Genomic DNA, 18437 nt, shown 5'->3' with positions numbered 1-18437 from the left:
GTGTCATGATGTCGTTGCTTGTTACTGCAGTACTTGTGGCTCTCATACGACCCGGAGCAAATTCGATTCTTTGTGCGTTTTACATACTTGACAATTAAGATGATTCCAATTCTGATAGCAGAGCTGATTTTTGTGCGACGTTGCCAGACCTCAAAGTGCATTGCGCGCTCTAGTCGGCAACCCCAGAAAAAGCTTCGTGGGTGGATGCTGCCGTATGTGTGTACAAATTTACAAAAGTCCTGCTTTGATTTGAAGAGCGTTGCTGTCGTTGCTTCTGTTGCTTCCATGCAGTTCACACGTAGGCCTTCAGTGAAGTCCTACTTTGTCCGATTTGAATAAATTCTTGAAAATGGCCTCGCAAGTGTATCTACAATTAAATCCACACTTTTCCCTCCTTCGGCCATTGTAGTTAAAAAAAAAACAAAAAAACAGAATACATATTTGCAGTAGATACCCGAAGAACAGCGGCAGTCTCATGTTGAGCCAAAAGCCAAATAATAAAAATGTGTTTTAAAGTTTTAAAAATGCACAGAAAGGAGGGGCGTGCCTAACATTCAACGGGAGGTCATCCCATAGCGATGGACCACCAACAAAAAAAAGCGCAATCCCCCATGAGGCGGCGTTTCATTCTTGGCACCTCCAGCAGCATTTATTCCTTTTTTTTTTTTTTTAAATAATTTTAAATACATTTGCAAAGTGGATAATGTGTGGTGCGTAGGCATAATTGTACACTTTGTGTAGTTTTCAATAAAATGATCCACAAGGGACTAAACTGGTTTGCACTTGTTTAGTTCTTCAGCGAAACAAGATGAACTAATTAGCTAATAACAAGTTTAGTGAACAAAAGTCCCCAAGTCATCTCGGCAATGACGCACATTACCTGTCGGCACCTGGATTGCACCCATCTATTTATAGCGTCTGCATGAGGAGGAGCACTGTTGAGCCATAAACTCATTTGAAAAGCTGGAATCACACATGTTCTACAGGCTCCCAGTTTCACAACTTTTCACTGAAAATGCGCTTGATGCGTGGATTTATTTATTATTATCGGAATTTCTTATTTTATATTTTTAACATTTTAAAATATTATTTTAGGAGATTAGGAGATAAAAACACCACTGCATGTAGAAGGTTTCATTATATGATGCAAAAAAAAAAAAACTTTCAAGGTGTTCACATTACTGTGGGTCAGTCAGGCTAGATGACTTTATTTTCCGCCGCTTTTTTTTCTCTCGCTTTCTCACATACACACAAACTCGCTGTATCACATTGTATACGGAATGTATTCTAATTATTATTGCTGACGGCCGCTGTACGTCTTATATCAATAAAATCGTATCAGCTCAAACACGCTCTCACACAGACACGGTAACCACAGGCATGTCTGACTAAATTAAATCAATTACTCCATGGCATGATATTTAATTTTGCGACTCGAGCGTATGATAATTAGTCTTTAATATTTTCAATACCACTCAATGTGTTTGTGTATGCTGCAGAATCGACATTGTGGTCCTCACGTTCATCTTGAAGGAAGGATTGAAAAGCTCCAGGAGTGCCTGAGGACGTTCAGCTTGTTTTCCGTTTGCGCAATTTTGTCACATTGATTCTAGTTTGTACAACATGTGCAACAACAATTTCAAGCATCATGGACTAACTTGTTTTGGATCGACGTAAGCAACTGACAGGGAATTGTTCCTGTAATGTATGCAATTAGTCCTGTCAGCATGGTTTGACAACACAGGTTTGACTTGTATTGATGTGCTTGCGATTTATTTATTTTTTTTTAGTTATTTGGGAGTTAATTTTTCTAAAAATTTCCCTCCCACTGTTTTTTCTTTTGCGTAAAAGTATAATGAATACTTCTGATTTATTTATTTTTTTTTTGTTGTTCATGAAAAAAAAATGATTTTGTGGGGGGAAATTTAAAGAATTTCAACATGTTTTGAACATATTTAAACTTAAAAAAAAAACTGACTTTTTAAACACACCGTTAATATATTGGCTCACACAAAAATCTGCAAGCATAAAATGTACCAAAAATACTGTGCTAATTTCACAAGTAAAGAACCCCTCCATGATGATGTTTAATATCCAGTAAAGATATAGTGATTATAATAATGGCAATAATAAGGGTTTAAACTATGCTGTATGATAAATATTTTACAATCAACCAAAGTGCAGCAATTTACATTGTGGGAAAAAAAAATAACACTGAAACATGTTATGCTCAGAAGAATTTAGTTTATTGAAAAGAGGACTTAATGATCCCATCATGAACAGTGAAGGATGCCAAAGATATTGTCTTAAAGATAGCATGATACAGAAAAGCTATGACAGACGACATGATGGTAAAACTGCGGATTAATGGCAATCTTTTTTGTCCACAGCTCTGATGCAAACAAATGGGTTTTCCTCGGTGCACTCATCGTCATCCCACAGCGAGTCTGCGAGAAAACATACAAAGTAGGGTTAAGTGTGCCGCTTTCACGAAAAATGTAACACGTGCGCTTGTGGTAAATAATCATCAGTATACGTTCATGAAATGCCGAAAGACATTTTATCTACGCTATTCCCCTTCCGAAATATTCTGAAGCGTACGAACCATCTGCTTCAATCTCGACACAGTTTTCATTTCCACCGTCGTTGTCAGGCTGGGTTGCGCCAAAGTTTCTGAAATTCACGACTTCGCCATCGGTCCATACGAAGTCGCCCTCCTGTAAGACAAAGTCACATTTTAGTCACGAATCACACCTGAGGACTGAGCCAGCAGCGTGGAACACTTGAGGCATGACATCGGTTTCGGACTTTGCTGTAAATAATTAACAGGTGTTCCAGGGTACCAGGTTCCCATCAAGTCCTAAAACTGCTATGATGAAATCACAACTCAACACTCGATGCTATTAGAGTCTGGAACACATCTAGTGACTGGATTGAATCAGAACTTTTGCCGTACCAGAATTGCATCATGGAGTCCAATCCAGGTGTCTACGACAGCACCAGCGCCCTCTCGAATCAGCTCAACAACGAGTGCATTTTCTTTGGCACTGTTGATCGAGACCAGATTTCCACCCAGGATGTTGCAGACGCTCTGATGGGGGGAAAAAAAGATAAGCAAAGCAATTTCAACTGTTGCACTTTCTTATATATTGAATGTAGACGTCAGGAATGGTAATAGCATTTAAGTGCGAAATTCTTCCATACCTCTGCATCTGGAAAGGTCCTGGGATAATGTTCAAAGATGTAACAGTACTTGTCCAACTGAGTCCAGCCTTTAGGACAATGATTGTCTGCAACACAATTGTTGGGCATCAAATGTAGTCGTCATTTTAAAAGCAGGAGCAGCATTTATAGTAAATGTAATATTAAATATGAGTAGGATATGATCACAGCTGCTTACCCTGTTTTGGGGCGGAGGACCTCTGTGACCACAAAGAAGAAGAGCACAATGGTCAGGGAACAAAACATGAAGATGAATTGTGCAGTCATACTTTTGACTTACAGCTTGGGTCAGTGCAATGATCCCACAAAGGACGACCAACAGGTGAAGACGAGCCATCTGTGACATGAGAGAATGCCTTTTAATTACTGTTTTGGGGTTGTGAGGTTAAAAATCAGGTTTCACAACTGACCATGCGTAAGCATTAAAATAAATAAATTAATTAAAACAATAATAAAAAAAAACATATATATATATATATATGGTTAAAAATCAGGTTTTACAATTGACCATGTGTAAGAATTAAAAAAACAAATAAAACAAGAAAAAAAAATATATATCTAAAAATATATAATATTTAAATATATATAATAAATATATATTTAAAAATATAATATTTTAAAAAAGAAAAAGAAATATATATATATTGCATATATATATATATATATATACACAACTTCATTTATATAGCGCATTTCACAACAGCTATAACAAAGCGCTTTCCCATATGGTGTCATATAAATTAGAACACAAATTAAAACACATAAACAATACATATCGAGCGATAGATATGCGTAGATAGGTAGATGCATGTATGTACGTGAGTGGAGAGAAAAGTAAAATTGAGTAATGTTACCTTTGCAGTCTTTTTGCTTGAATGCCAAGGATGGCCAGCAGCAAACATTTTATACTTTTGGTTGACAGTCTTGGAATGTCGTCCCCGATGTCACATAACACGTCAGACAAGTTCATTACGTTTAATTCAGCCCATCACTTATAGGAACAATAATTGCTCAGTCAACTTGGGAAAATGTTTTAGCCATTTGCTATCTCGTCGATACTCTTTAGGGTCATGCTGGAGTCTATCCCTGCTAACATTGGGAAAAAAGTACACCTGTGACTGCGTCAGTGGCTTTTAAAGCAATACATAATAATAAAAAAAAAGAAATCATACAACGTAAAGTGTGACGAAATATAAAGCTACAAAAATATTTGGTTCGTTTCCAATTTCACGCCCAAACATGATCTTAAACCAAAAATTTCAAACATCTTTGACAAACTTGTCTTGGAAGATGGTGAGCCAGTAGGTGTAAATGCTTTCTTTAATGCAAGTATGTAATTGGCAGTGCAGGTTCATACAGTGTGTATTGGTGACCCTGAAGTTGCATATTACTCACATGCGCTCCTTGAGTCTATCAATCCAGTCGTGAGCATTTTTGACCCTTTAGTACCGACGGACTTTGACTTGGACAAGTAGTCGACCTGTGCATTTGTGTTACAGTGAGCCCCCGCTTTTCGCCTGGGCACGATCTGCAATAGGTGAAAATCTGCTTAACGTAGTAATGAGTAGAGTACGCAAGACAACATATTTCTGATCATTTTACACCTGCACCTCAATAAGAGTTCAAATGCCAGTACAGACAACTCCAGTTTTTGTCAATTGAATAAAACAGTTTTTAAAAATTATTTCTGACATTATTTATTTATTTCAACCTTTCCCCAATTTTCAAAAAAAAAAAAAAAAAAAGCGGCAAGCCTTTTTACTTTCTGGACCTGGATTTAGCAGCTCCGGTTATAAGTAAGACTTCAACATGTTTAATTCAATGCAGCAGTCTCATCCTCCTCTTTGTCTATTAAATATCTTGTCTTTGTAGTGTAGGCAATTGAATATAGGTTGAAAATGATTTTCAATGTGTCATTGGATTGAATTTTTCTTTCTGTTTTGCATCAGCTAGGGTGCCCACTCTTTTTCAGCATGCGAGGTACTTGTAAAATAACCAAGTCCTTGTGATCCACCTACATTATTTATATATTTATTTGAAAATGGAATTTGAATTCTTTATAGCTATGTATATATTGATGTACCTTGCACAACTGCATGAAATCATATTGCACAATACAACTGGGGCACATTTTCTGTCCTTACGTTACTGATGACTTGCCCTGAATGGAATGAGCCAAGGTTAGATAGTGAGCCTTGTGCACACCTCCCCATGAACATTAGGCACGTTGGGCGGGTACTTGACGAAATGTTTGCTCGATCTGCGGCAGCCGGTTGTGATGGACGGCTCCTTCGTCCCGCGGGTCATTTGCCTCCAACGGGGAGGCTGCGAGAGCATGCCTGAGCGGCTAAGGCTTAGCCGCTTAGCGCATCGCCCGCTTTCCCCCTTCCACCTGCTCTTCAGCCAGTGCTAGACGCTCCGCCACGGAGCCCACCGCAAAATATAAATCTTCCTCTCACTCTATATTTAAATACTTATCTTACATGTTCCCATATCATTTTTATACTTTATTATTCGATTTAGAGTAGACAAATGGAAACTGCTACATTTGCTATAGTTAGCGCCTTTGTAGGTGCTCGTGGTCGATCGCCATCGACGCAGTGGGCACCCCTTGTGGAAGATTTTCACGATATCCCAACTTCAGAATTGGGATTTGAATGTACTCTAACAAATTGGATCATCTATTCTTGTGTTGACGTTTGTGTTTTGCTGAGTTGTGTTGTTTCCGATTTTTATGAATGCATCACGCGACTCACTGGACTGGAGGGTTGTTCAAGAAAGTGAGAGAGAAGAGAGAGGGAGAGCGAGAGAGTGATCCGTGGTGCTGATGACGGAGCGAGTTGCCTGGTAGTTGTCGTCGGTTACGGCCAACAGTAGCCGTTTTGTAAGAATAAAAAAGTGATAATTTATTGTTAGTGGTGGCGTCTGGGTGCATGTCTTTCTTATCAGTTTCACTGTAGTAGTCTTTATTGGTCGAATTAGGATGTACGATTTGTTTTTATTATTTTTTTATGGTGGTTGAACTTTAGAATTTGTTAAGAGAGCCAATAATTTGGAGATTTGTATCACATCCAACACCATCAGGAATTACGCTTCTTAATTGTGTCTTGGAATTTTGGACCCATTATATCACAAGACACGTCAGACAAGTTCAGTCTGTTTACGTTGGCTCATGCCTCATCAGACAAAAAAAAAAAACAACATATTTGTGTAATTAACTAGCTAAAATATCCATCAACCCATTTTTCAATACCACTTATCCCCTTCAGGGTCATGGGGATGTGGAGCCGATCCCAGCTGCATGACTCAACGCTGGATTAGTCCACATTCAAGAACACCACCACAATTACCATTAACACATTCGCACAGTCAATGTGAGGGACGTGAAACCACGTGGCCTGCATGGAAGTCGGGTAAGTGAACCACTTCACCAGGGACTCTGAGTAGCCCCCTTGATTATCTATGTGGTATAAAACTGAAATATATTAAGAGCCAAGTTTTTGTGCTTTACGGGGAAAAAAAAGTCAAAATTTTCCAATGCATTTCATTGGGCATCAATTATACAGATATTTGCTATTCGTGGGCTGGCACTTATTTTGTCCAAACTTAAAATGGCATTTTTGTCATACATTGTGGTCCTATGTGGTCCCCCAATAAAATTTTTTTAAAAAAAAGCCCCTCCATCATTTAAGTGGCCCATTCCTGCACTACACCATCGGTGGATGTAATAAATAAATAAATAAATAACAAATAGAAATGAAGAAAAATATGTAACATAATGACTGTTGAAATAATTCTAGAATGTTAATTGTACTTAAGAGCTTCCTTGGCCTGGTGGCTTTAAATACTTTTTTCCTTTGCCCAATTTCACACCAAACCATTTAAAGAAAAAAAATCAGCTATCATTAAACAAACGTTCTTGTTGTGTCAATTATTTCTGTAAACTCTTGTTGCTGTTCCTTTGTTTATTTGTACTTGCATACTATATATATATATATATATATATATATATATATATACGTACGTGTGTGTATATATATATACATATATATATATATATATATATATATGTATATGTGTGTATATATATATATGTGTATATATATATATATATATATATATATATATATGTGTGTATATACATGTGTATATATATATGTGTATATATATGTGTATATATATATATGTATATATATGTATATATATATGTGTGTATATACATGTGTATATATATATGTGTATATATATGTGTATATATATATATGTATATATATGTATATATATATATGTGTGTGTATATATATATATATATATATGTGTGTGTGTGTGTGTGTATATGTATATGAGTGTGATCACTAAACATATATGAAACCACTTTTTAAACAAATTGTGAATGTATTTTGACACAATGAAAAAAATTGCAAGCACAAAGTATATGAAAGATAATGCACGTGTGTCTGTCATAAAAATAGGATAAAAATAAAAAAAATAAAAAATTACACTTTACTGACCATAACGTAAATGTGGATGATCAATTGCTGATAAAGATTAAATGATATAAAAATAAATGTAATAAGGATTTCAGCTATCCTGTGTATTAATGTACAGCAACATTTTACAGTCCTTTTCATGCAAAAGGCAAAATTAGCTTTTTGTTGTTTGACTACCATTCCACAACACATGTTAGAATTGGTGCGAGGGTGGTGGAATAGCGCTCAAACGTATTGTCATGCTCAGAAAAAAAAAGTCAGTTTATTGAAAAGAAAGTCTACCCAACGAAATAAGATGAACTGATGGCAATCACTAGCAGTTGAATGATCCTGTCAAGTGTCATGAACAGTGAAGATTACCACAAATATTGTCTTAAAGATAGCAAGATTCAGAAAAGCTATGACAGACGATATGATGGAAAAACTGCCGATTAATGGCAATCTTTTTTGTCCACAGCTCTGATGCAAACAAATGGGTTTTCCTCAGTGCACTCATCGTCATCCCACAGCGAGTCTGCGAGAAAACATACAAAGTAGGGTTAAGTGTGCCGCTTTCACGAAAAATGTAACACGTGCGCTTGTGGTAAATAATCATCAGTATACGTTCATGAAACGCCAAAAGACATTTTATCTACGCTATTCCCCTTCCGAAATATTCTGAAGCGTACGAACCATCTTCTTCAATCTCGACACAGTTCTCATTTCCACCGTTGTTGTCAGGCTGGGTTGCGCCAAAGTTTCTGAAATTCACGACTTCGCCATCGGTCCATACGAAGTCGCCCTCCTGTAAGACAAAGTCACATTTTAGTCACGAATCACACCTGAGGACTGAGCCAGCACACGAGACAAATGTTCGGCAATAATTGAGCGTGTTATGATTTCTGAATAGACATCGACACATGACATCAATTTCAGGCTTTGCTGTAAATAATTAACTGGTGTCGACCACTAGATGGCGCTACTGAACAAATTCCAGGGCACCAGGTTCCAATGAATGATGACATCACAACTAAACACTCCTTTCCTTTACGATAAGGTCATGTGAGTCTGGAACACGCCTTCATTCTTGACGTGGCAAGTGACTGGATTGAATGAGAACTTTTGTCGGGGTCAGCTTCTCACCTCAATTGTATCATGGAGTCCAATCCAGGTGTCTACGACCCCATCGGCCCCCTCCCGAATCAGCTCAACAACTAATGCATGTTCTAAGCGACTGTTGATCGAGACCAGATTTCCGCCCAGGGTTTGGCAGACCCTCTGATGGGGGCGGGGGGCGGGACCAAAGATAAGAAAATCATATCAACAATTCTATTAGCATAATGAATGTAGACGTTGAAAGGCATTCTCATCGTAGTCAACTACAAACACTTCCGTACCTCTGCATCTTGGAAGGTCCTGGGATAATGTTCGAAGATGTAACAGTACTCGTCCAATTGAGTCCAGCCTTTTGGACAGTTATGTTCTGCGACACAATTGTTGGGCATCCAATTATTCTGTTGCAATGTTCAATATGTGTCGCATATCATCACACGTACTCACCGTCTATTTTGTCACTCAACCTCTGTAAGGAGGACGAAGAGCACAGCGTTCAGTTCATAGGGCGAAACACAAAATCAAAAAGAGTCGAGTCTTATTTTGACTTACAGCTTGCGTTAGGGCAATAAATCCACAAAGGACGACCAACAGGTGAAGACAAGCCATCTGTTTGATTATTCAAATAATTTTTAAAATATTTTTATAATATTCTCTTTCTACTAGTTTGGATTTGTGTGGTTAAATATCAGGTTTAACTCATTCACTACCATTGACGGCAAAAGACGTCAAAGATCCATTTTATTTGTTTTTTTACTCGCCTGGTAGTGAATGAGTTAATTCATTGTTAGAATTAAAATAATACATATAAAAATGGAAAAAAAGTAGGATGATAAATGGAGTAAATTACCTTTGCAGTCTTGACGCTCGGATGTGATTGATGGCCACGGGCCGACATTTTATACTTACAGTCCCGTAGGCTGTCACATGACACGTCAGACAAGTTCAGTTTACGTTGGGTAACTTAGCTCATCACTTCTCGTACAATAAACCAAATTTGCTCAATCAACTGTGGGAACTAATATCTGTCCATGCATTATCGAAATCGCTGATCCTGTTCTGGTTCAGGGGGAGCTGCAGCCCATCCCGGCTGACATCGGCCAAAATCAAAACTTTGGCCACCCTGCGTCAACCACATGGAACGTACCGAGACATCTGAATCCACATCGTCAGATGGACGAACCGCTGAACCATTAGTGGCTCTTATAAACAATACCCAAATGATGAAAACACACAACGTCGATGAAATGATGGAGAAATAACTACAATCGCCATTGTGCTCAAGAGCCAGTTTGAGCTGGTGACTTCACTCTTTTACTGACGCGCAAACTAACATGGCCCCTCTCCAATTTCACACCCAAACGATTAACCAATTAACAAAAAATTGCAAGCAACCCCTGAGAAACTTGCCTTGAAACAAAATGAGTTGCTGCCAGTGACCGCATTCACTTAAGAATGTCATCAGCCCTGTCAGCGCAGTTGTGGCTGACTTCATGTGTAGTGCTGCTTGCTCTTGCTTTTATTCTTCAACAACCTCTGCCACGACAACTCAAACAACTGTCGTCTCCCTCTCACCGTCATGCCCGCCTTTCTTGCGCTCCCTTTCTTGTCAGAATTAGTTGAATAACCTCTGGAGTTCTTTTCCATATAACCTCAAACCCACAAGCCGCCACAAATCATTTTTCATTCACATCACAAACTGGTAAAAGAGGAGGGGGCACAACAACGTTGTCAGTTGCGCATGTTGGTGTCTCAGATCATTATTTTGCATTTTCTTTTTTTTTTTTTTCAATAAAAAAAAAAAAAAAAAAATCATCCCAAAAAAATAATCAGAGAATCAAATCAGTGAGGTGATTTTTGATAATTAAAAATACATCAATAAATAAAACAAACAGAAAAACGTTTATAGAAGCACAAAAGGGACAATAACGTTAAGACAATCAATGATATTTGAAAAAAAATGTTTTTGAATTATTACTAAAAAAAATAAGAACAGTATGTTCCAATGCAGAAGATCCTCCCGTAATGATAGCAGTTAGAAAATTTTCCTGCGTGGCTTTTTTAATACAATACAATACAATACAATTTTATTTCACAACAGATAGAGCTGTAACAAAGCATGAATAACAGAAGGTAGAACAATGCACCTCCTACCGACTCTTTGTGTTTGAGGTATTTGACGTAACGCTTACGTAATTGTGGCATGAATCTAACACCATAGGCGATACCGGACATGGCTCTTGGTGTGAGGGGGCGTTCCCGTTTTTGAACGGGAACGCCCATTTGTGGCTGCAGCTGGACTACATTGACACTCTGAGTGTCTCAATGATTAACAAAAGTAATACTAATAATAATATATTGAAAAATATATTTAAAACCTGAAAATTTCCACAAATAAGGCTTCTAAACATGCAAAATCTATTAATTATGGAAAACCGTAAATAGGAAAATAAAGTCGGAAAAAAACAATAATAATAAACAAAATGTTTTAATGAAAAAAATGATGCTTTTTTTTTTTTTTACTTTCACAGGTTCAAATGGACAAAAGTAGGAATGTTCATTTGCATTTTGGTGGCGCTCGGTCTTCGTTTTAGACAACAGAACTGACAAAGCGAGCAAACAATATTACCACGCTTGTCTCCCTGCTATAACATAGACAACTGAGACCGGAAAATATAACAAGCTGAGCTCCAAAAGGGGGCGTGCCAATTTGGAGTCTTTCCCTTGGTTTGTATTACCGATGTCATTTTTACATGCAAATTTATTTTTAAGTGCCAACGTTAACGTCAATAAATTGTCCTTTTAAAAAATTGCAGGCTTGTTCACTCAACGACCAGCAGGTGGCGTCCTCGTCAAAGGAATAGGTGTGCTCACAGTTCAGAAGATGACAACGATCCTGTGGCCTGTTACCAGCAGATCACATGACGTTCCTATCAGAATCACCTTTATTGGCCAAGTAGGTAAAACACACAAGGAATTTGTCTCTGGCACTATGTGCTACACGACTATTGCTGCAACAAACAACTACGATAAACAAAGACATGACATCTAAGTCATTGTGGCAGTACCCCCAATGACAGGTGTGCAACAATGTGGAAGGTCATAAGAGCAGAAATAAAGTACTTTGGAAGACAAGTACCTCCACTCTCAGTGCGTGGCTTCCCTGTTTTATCCAGCACAGATTATGAATTCGAGGACAGGACTGGCTTTGGCCCCGGTGCACAAAACCTGCACATCTTTTTGGTCAAAAATGATAGTCTCCTGGTTATACAGCAAAAGCCCCAAAAAACAAAAACCAGTAAGCTGAATAAGCAAAGAAAGAAGAAATGTGTGAGTTTTTCTGTCCGCATCGGGAATCGAACCCGCCCCCTCTGCTCCATGTAATAAAAGAACGAGGACATGTGAGGTGAAGCAACATCCAAAATGTTCAGAATCAGAATCGGAATGCAATACAAACAATCATTTAATTCAATATATCAATTAAATTAATTAAAGATGAATTAATGTGCTAGTCATTTGAAAGTTATGGTTTACAACAAAACAACTGTGCTATTAAATCAAATGAACTCATCACTTGGTTTAAAAGCCAAATATTAGAAGGAAATTAAAAAGTCAGTGGCTAAAAAATGTTTTCATTAAATGTTCAAGGAGTTTGCGTATGAATTATTTATTTATTTATTTATTTTTTAAACCCACACACATTTCCACATGATACGGCACAAATTACGATTAAGGTGGTCCCAGGTTAGCCCAGTAAGTCCCCAGACTTGTAAAAATATAGCGTGAACAACAAAATAAGGTGAGATAAATAAATCCCATAAGGGGGCAAGTTATCCACCCTTTCAACACGTTCCAAGTTTCTAATTCACGCAAGGTGTGGATCAGCAGGAATAAAAAAAAGCAAGTGTCTTGAATTGCACAATTAAAAAAAATAAAAAAAACAAAACAAGACGAGCAAGTTGGCATGGTGGAGGATATACTCCAGTGTCACAGCTCATTAGAATTTCTCGTTTAAAAAAAAAATAGAAACCTCCTAAACATTTACTTGCGACACAACCACTGATCAGTTTTTTTTCTCCCTCATGACGATTGACATATTTCTGTGAGCAGAAAGGTGGGTTTGATTCGCAAGCAGTATCGGAAGCGCACAAGGACACTGACGTCAAAGCTTGAAAATCAAGACATGAAAAGGAAGACAGAACAACACTTCCTGCTTTTGCTTTTCCACACTGCCAAGTTCACACTTATTGGGAACTGACCAAACATTCCCTGTGCACCTGCCATTCCCTTTGGCGTTTTCGTCACTGTATTATTTCGCTGTTAATATTGCAAGAATAGCTGCCGCTGTATTTTTTATTTATTTTTAATTTTTTTTTGGGGGGGGACTCAGCAATGTGGACGATTGCAAAAGTTGTCGGCTTCAAGAAACTGAATGAGTAGCATACCAGCCAATCAGCCGAAGCACGCCGCTGGGTGTGCCATAATTATCAGCCTCCACCCAAATGCATTATCTAAGGTGCGTTTCGTGTCGTGACGTTGGTAATTAACAAAGAAGTCAAGAGAATATTTCCATTCGCACGGGAGCGCCACGCTGCCTCTTCAAACTCTTCGTCTTATGTTCCATTGCTCTCTCTGACCTCTTCAAGGGGTGAAGGCATTCAAGCAACACCTGTCAGCAAACGAGGACTTTAAGACGTCGGCCGTGCTTGATTTTCATCCACAATTTTTTTTTAAATTTGACATAAACAAGGTTAAAAAAAAAAAGGATTCAAGTACTGTTTCCAAGAGACTCCTGTTGAGTTGCGATTACTACAATTTTTCCCCGCATGTCTGGAAACTCATCAATTTATTCTGGCCACTAAAACTCACTCATTAGCACCCCCACCCAAAAAATAAAAAATAAATTCAATAAATAAAGAAAAATAGTCTCGGGTGGCTATCTAGCATGACAGGAAGCACACACTTTGATCAAGTCCTGCTATGGAATTCATTCATATTTTCTTTTTCGTTGTCGCCGATGATACTTTGAAAAAAATTATCAATGAACAAGCCCTGAAATTTGCCCAAAAGGAGTGTTCCGAGCCCAAACGGTCTCGCATCATAATAGGATAGATGTGGGTCCATCAAATTGTGTTTCAGGGGCTGGTTTCATTCCTAACTTTACAAGGTGCGCTCCTAAAATCTTCCTTTTTTTTTCCACCAGATTCGCAATTATTGACACATTTTCAGCAGGGGTCTTCAATCCTGTTCCTCGAGGGCCGCTCTGATTATCAACGAGGTCTGCAGAAGCTGGATAACCATTCTGATTATTTGAATCAGGTGCGTTGCAGCAGGGGGGGGGGGGGGGGGGGGGAACAAAGATTCATGAAACCGTCCTGCAGCTCGTCATTCAAAATTTATTTCACCCAAGCATCATAATAATAATAATTCCTCGTGTCTGAAGTACACAAAATCTTTCAATCTTGTTTTCCTCAAAACACCAACGTGAATGTGATTTCCCGGAAGACATTGAAGCAGATTGATGCATTTGCAAAAATTGTTAAATGGCCTATCAGGTCTGAAACCTCCCCAAAAAAAACAAAACAAAAGGCAATTGAAATTTCCTGAACAAGAACAATAGTGCAACAGGGCCTTTCACTGGCTTCCGCTTGCGGCCTTTTTTTTTTTTTTTTGACTGACAAGCCTCCCATCTGCGGTCTAGCCATGAGTCCCTAAACAAGAACATACTTTGAAAATGATGATGGCTTCATTAGACTTGGATAGCGGCATACCAAACAATCGTGTGGATGGGTGTGCCCCTTAATTAAGGGGGCCAAGGGTCTTTCCAAATGTAAATTCCAAGGTGTGTGAGGTGTGTTTGGTACTTAATGAATAATTGTGACGTTACTCGGTTCGGCTGCTCTATGGAGCCAAGAGAACATTTCCTTGTTTGCAAGTGCACCGCCCTGCGTCTCATCTTGCACCTTTTGTTTCATTAATCTTCTTTCCCAAAAAATGTCAGAGACGAATAAAATAAGTCACTTTAACCAAAGGGGAAAAAAAAAAAAAAAGGTTCAAATAATTTCTCCTTGGAGTGTTTTGATCGGGGGGGTGTCGCAAATATGAGTCAACCGTCGGCTTGGGAGGCCTCTTTTTGTCGTTTGATGTTGAATTGATTGAACGTCCCAATTGTCATTTAGGACGAATTGCAGTTTTTTAATAATATGAAAGAAAAAAAAAAAAATCTTTTGACGTTCTGCTTGTTTGTTCAAAGCCCCAAAAAGCTGCACAGGTGACTGACCTGAACGGTTCCCAAAGGTTGTTGGAGAACTCGTCTGATGTGTCACATGACAAGACGACGATTGCCATAGTTCACATTCCAGGGCAGCGTCACCCTAACGTATAAAAGAGGCGCTCGTGTCATTCTCGGCAGAAAGCGTCACCCACTGCAAAGGTAACTTTTCGCGACAACTTTTCCAAAATAAAAAAATACCACATGAGATTTCCAATATGGTGAGATTATCCCAACAAACTGTTTTTCTTCCGTCATTTGTACAGATGGCATCCGCTCTTCGCTCCTTGCTCCTCCTTTGCGGGATCTGTGGCCTGTTGACAGGAATCGTAAGTCAACATTTCATCAAATGCGTATTTGATAATGCGTCCGATCGTCGTCAGTCATTTGCTTTTTTTCTTCGCAGTCATGTCAAACTTTGAAAGGTGAGTGCAAACATCACACTTGGATTTATTCCTCAGCTTCCTTCCCCCCTCAGGTTGTTGGGTGGCGCCAGAATGAGTTGTTGCCTAAAAGAGCTGAAATTGTGTTGCAGGTTACTGCCCTAAAGGCTGGACTCGCTTGAATGATCGCTGTTTCATCTATCACCATGATGAGAGAACCTTCTCAGATGCAGAGGTTTGGAAAAATTTGGCGCGGTTGCCGCCACGTCGTTGAAAATAGTTTGCGGCTATTTGACATTTTTCTTTTTTTTTTTTTTTTTATCATTCCAGAGCGTTTGCAACACTCATGGTGCCAATCTGGCCTCCATCACCTCCCGCCTGGAGAACGAAGTGGTTATTGAAATAATCCGGGAAGCTGCTGGCGTTTTCGAAGACACCTGGATCGGAGCCCATGATACCCTCCTGGTAAAATCTTGATCAGTACAAAAAAAAAAAAAAAAAAAGTTCTCGATTCAATCAAGTCGAGTCGGTTCAGCAGAAATCTTTTTCTGCCGCTTCGAAAACGGACTCTTGTCCGATATCCGCTCACTTTGCTTTCAGGATAAAAGATCTTTTTTTTTTTTTTTTCAATTACCTGGATTTGTTTTCAGTTTAGCGATGATCATGCTGATTATGTTTAAACACAAAGTGGATCGCCTTGAGAGAAACAAAAATCAGATGAATATCCAAGGAGTCGTTATCTTGTGAGTCATTCACACGGGACTTTTGTCTTCCAGGAGGGTAACTTCATCTGGACTGATGGCAATACTTTTGATTTCGAGGACTTTGAGAATGGCCAGCCAGACGAAGGCGTTCCACCTGAGGACTGTGTGGACATTGAGGACGGAAGTAAGAATGAATTCATTTCTTTGCTTTGGAGAAAACCTCAACAAATTTCAGTTTTGACAGGATTTAATGTGATTTGTTTGTTCTTACAGCTGAACAGTGGCATGATGACAACTGTAATGATCTCAGTCCATATGTTTGTGCCAAAAAAGTGCTTGTCAAGAAACACTAATCAGTTCATTATATCGTCTACTCTACCTTTTGGATGAGAATAAAATACTTCAGGGATAACAATCTTCTTTCCAAGTCTATTCACCTATTCTTTTTTTTTTCTTCTTTTTCTTTTGCTTCATCTGCACCATTTAGTTGTCATTGGTTATGGTCAGCCAAGAAAAACCTTAAGGCTTAACACTAATAAATGAAGGAATCTGTTTCTGCATAAGAAATGTGTTGGTGTGATTTCTTTCTTGTTTTTTTTTGTTTTTTTTTGCTTTTCTTCAAACTAGGTTGGTTTGAAGTTAAAGTTGCATTTTATGCAGGTCCAATAATGTAACGCCTATTTGACATTTATTTGACAGTTTATTTGCATGTCCTCTTCAAGTGACACTTAAAATTCTGGGAACAAATGAAATATCTCGCATGCATACACAAATAATTCCGCAAGTGTCAAGTCCAGGTTGTAACTAGGAAGTAAACGAGAATGCAAATATGAAACATTACCTTGCATTGGATTGGCTCTCTGATTTAAATGACGTTCATCTCCACATCACTGCACATCATTTAATGATGGACAAACGTCTAACATAGATACATGGTTTCGCTGTCGTTTAGATCAGTGATTCTCAACCGGCGTGCCATGGTACACTAGTGGGAAATCACCTAGTATCGCTTCATTTTTCAAAATGATGAGTTGTTATCCATTACAAATGTATATTTTTTCAATCAGATTCGTAAGTCATTGTGTGAGAAAATCATTCCTTCCCAAACAGTGGGGCGGGCCCCCCTGGTGGGGCGCGGAGCGATGCTGAGGGGGGCGCGTGTGACCCAGGGAACATGCGTTATTGCCGCCGTACTACAAGCAAGTGTAATTGCACCTCCACTCCACTAGTTGGCAGTGGCGTCCTTCTTGCCCATTGTGTGCAGCGAGTATTTAACTCTACGGTGTAGGTTTGTTTTGCAACGAAAATGCGATTATTTATAGTTGCGGCGGAGAGTGGGTGGTTGGAGGGGCGCGAATTGTTTTCTTCTTACTAGGGGGGCGTAATAGAAAATAGTTGAGAAGCACTGGAGTAAATTGAGGTGAGATCCGCATTATTTCAGTCTTCATATTCCTGCCTTCAATATCAGGAATGCCAATCACCCACTAAAACGTGAGGGTCAGATTGATTTGAATTCTGTCAGACTTGGAAGAGCTCTCTTCCTTATCGAGTTGCCGAGCCGAGTTCAGATGAGCGGTGAGTAAAATCTTGACTCGGCTTGCAAACATTTTGAGTTGAGTTGATTTTTGTCAGAAAATGCACAAAATGAGTTCTTGCACTTTGTTGGTTTGCTGTTTAGCAATTTTCTGCTGTCCTCTTATGGCAATTTTAATACAAGAGAGTTCTTTGCTCTGAAAAAAAAAACAACTGCGTAAATTTTGTACATGGCATCTGATAGGTACAGACAGATATGTATAGATATTATTTGTCATGCCGATTATAATTGAGCACAATGCCAATATGTTGGAAGTCTGAAAAATTTAGACACCTGACATTCGAATAGAGCACATGTGTCAAACTCAAGGCCCGGGGACCAGATGTGGCCCGCAAAGGGGAAATCATGTGCTTCAACTTGCTGCTTCTAGCACATTTTCTTCACTTTTAACAACTTTGAGATATGAGATATTGCCATTTATTACTGGCTTTTGATTTCAAAACTAGCTTTGTATCAATGTGTTGTGTGTAAGTGATAATGTAAGGTAATTTATATGAGTTCGCAGTCATAACGGCCCTCTGAGGGAAACCAGAACCACGATGTGGCCCGTTCACAAAAATGACTTTGACACCTCTGGAATAGAGCATATATGATATAAAGCAGGCTTGCAAAATACGGTCCGGGGGCCATGCGTGGCCTGTCCACAGTCTCTGACTGGCCCATACTGAGTCAATGAAATCA

The 18437-nt window shown here is 38.7% G+C and overlaps 3 protein-coding genes across 3 annotated transcripts in view; 1 reads left to right on the top strand and 2 right to left on the bottom strand.

Moving 5' to 3' along the window:
- The window catches only part of LOC148339606 (galactose-specific lectin nattectin-like), a 28883-nt gene extending 12154 nt beyond the window's left edge, over positions 1-16729 (top strand). The window contains exons 3-13 of the mRNA XM_088291274.1: positions 6492-6635; positions 11336-11531; positions 11621-11760; positions 14008-14123; positions 15058-15237; positions 15342-15404; positions 15482-15500; positions 15611-15693; positions 15789-15923; positions 16235-16346; positions 16436-16729. Of these exons, the coding sequence (XP_088147400.1) occupies positions 15342-15404; positions 15482-15500; positions 15611-15693; positions 15789-15923; positions 16235-16346; positions 16436-16515 (492 nt within the window). The 5' untranslated portion in view covers positions 6492-6635; positions 11336-11531; positions 11621-11760; positions 14008-14123; positions 15058-15237 and the 3' untranslated portion in view covers positions 16516-16729. The remainder of the gene's footprint in view (positions 1-6491; positions 6636-11335; positions 11532-11620; positions 11761-14007; positions 14124-15057; positions 15238-15341; positions 15405-15481; positions 15501-15610; positions 15694-15788; positions 15924-16234; positions 16347-16435) is intronic.
- LOC148339608 (galactose-specific lectin nattectin-like) lies at positions 2225-3644 on the bottom strand. Its single transcript, XM_088291271.1, has 6 exons — positions 3503-3644; positions 3401-3422; positions 3205-3290; positions 2957-3091; positions 2606-2717; positions 2225-2447 (listed from the first exon to the last, which is right to left on the bottom strand). The coding sequence occupies exons 1-6, from the start codon at positions 3566-3568 to the stop codon at positions 2365-2367; spliced, it is 504 nt and encodes a 167-aa protein (XP_088147397.1). The 5' UTR covers positions 3569-3644; the 3' UTR covers positions 2225-2364.
- Positions 7769-9786, bottom strand: LOC148339607 (galactose-specific lectin nattectin-like). The gene is made up of 7 exons (XM_088291270.1): positions 9655-9786; positions 9357-9413; positions 9252-9273; positions 9089-9174; positions 8835-8969; positions 8385-8496; positions 7769-8226 (listed from the first exon to the last, which is right to left on the bottom strand). The coding sequence occupies exons 1-7, from the start codon at positions 9700-9702 to the stop codon at positions 8144-8146; spliced, it is 543 nt and encodes a 180-aa protein (XP_088147396.1). The 5' UTR covers positions 9703-9786; the 3' UTR covers positions 7769-8143.
- Positions 16730-18437: the final 1708 nt, after the last annotated feature.

This window comes from Idiotropiscis lumnitzeri, chromosome 3, assembly GCF_059441095.1.
Source record: "Idiotropiscis lumnitzeri isolate Australia: NSW breed Sydney's pygmy pipehorse chromosome 3, RoL_Ilum_1.0, whole genome shotgun sequence".
Classification (NCBI taxonomy): domain Eukaryota; kingdom Metazoa; phylum Chordata; class Actinopteri; order Syngnathiformes; family Syngnathidae; genus Idiotropiscis; species Idiotropiscis lumnitzeri.
The sequence above is the reverse complement of the archived record's forward strand: the minus strand, read 5'-3'. Positions and strand labels throughout refer to the sequence as shown.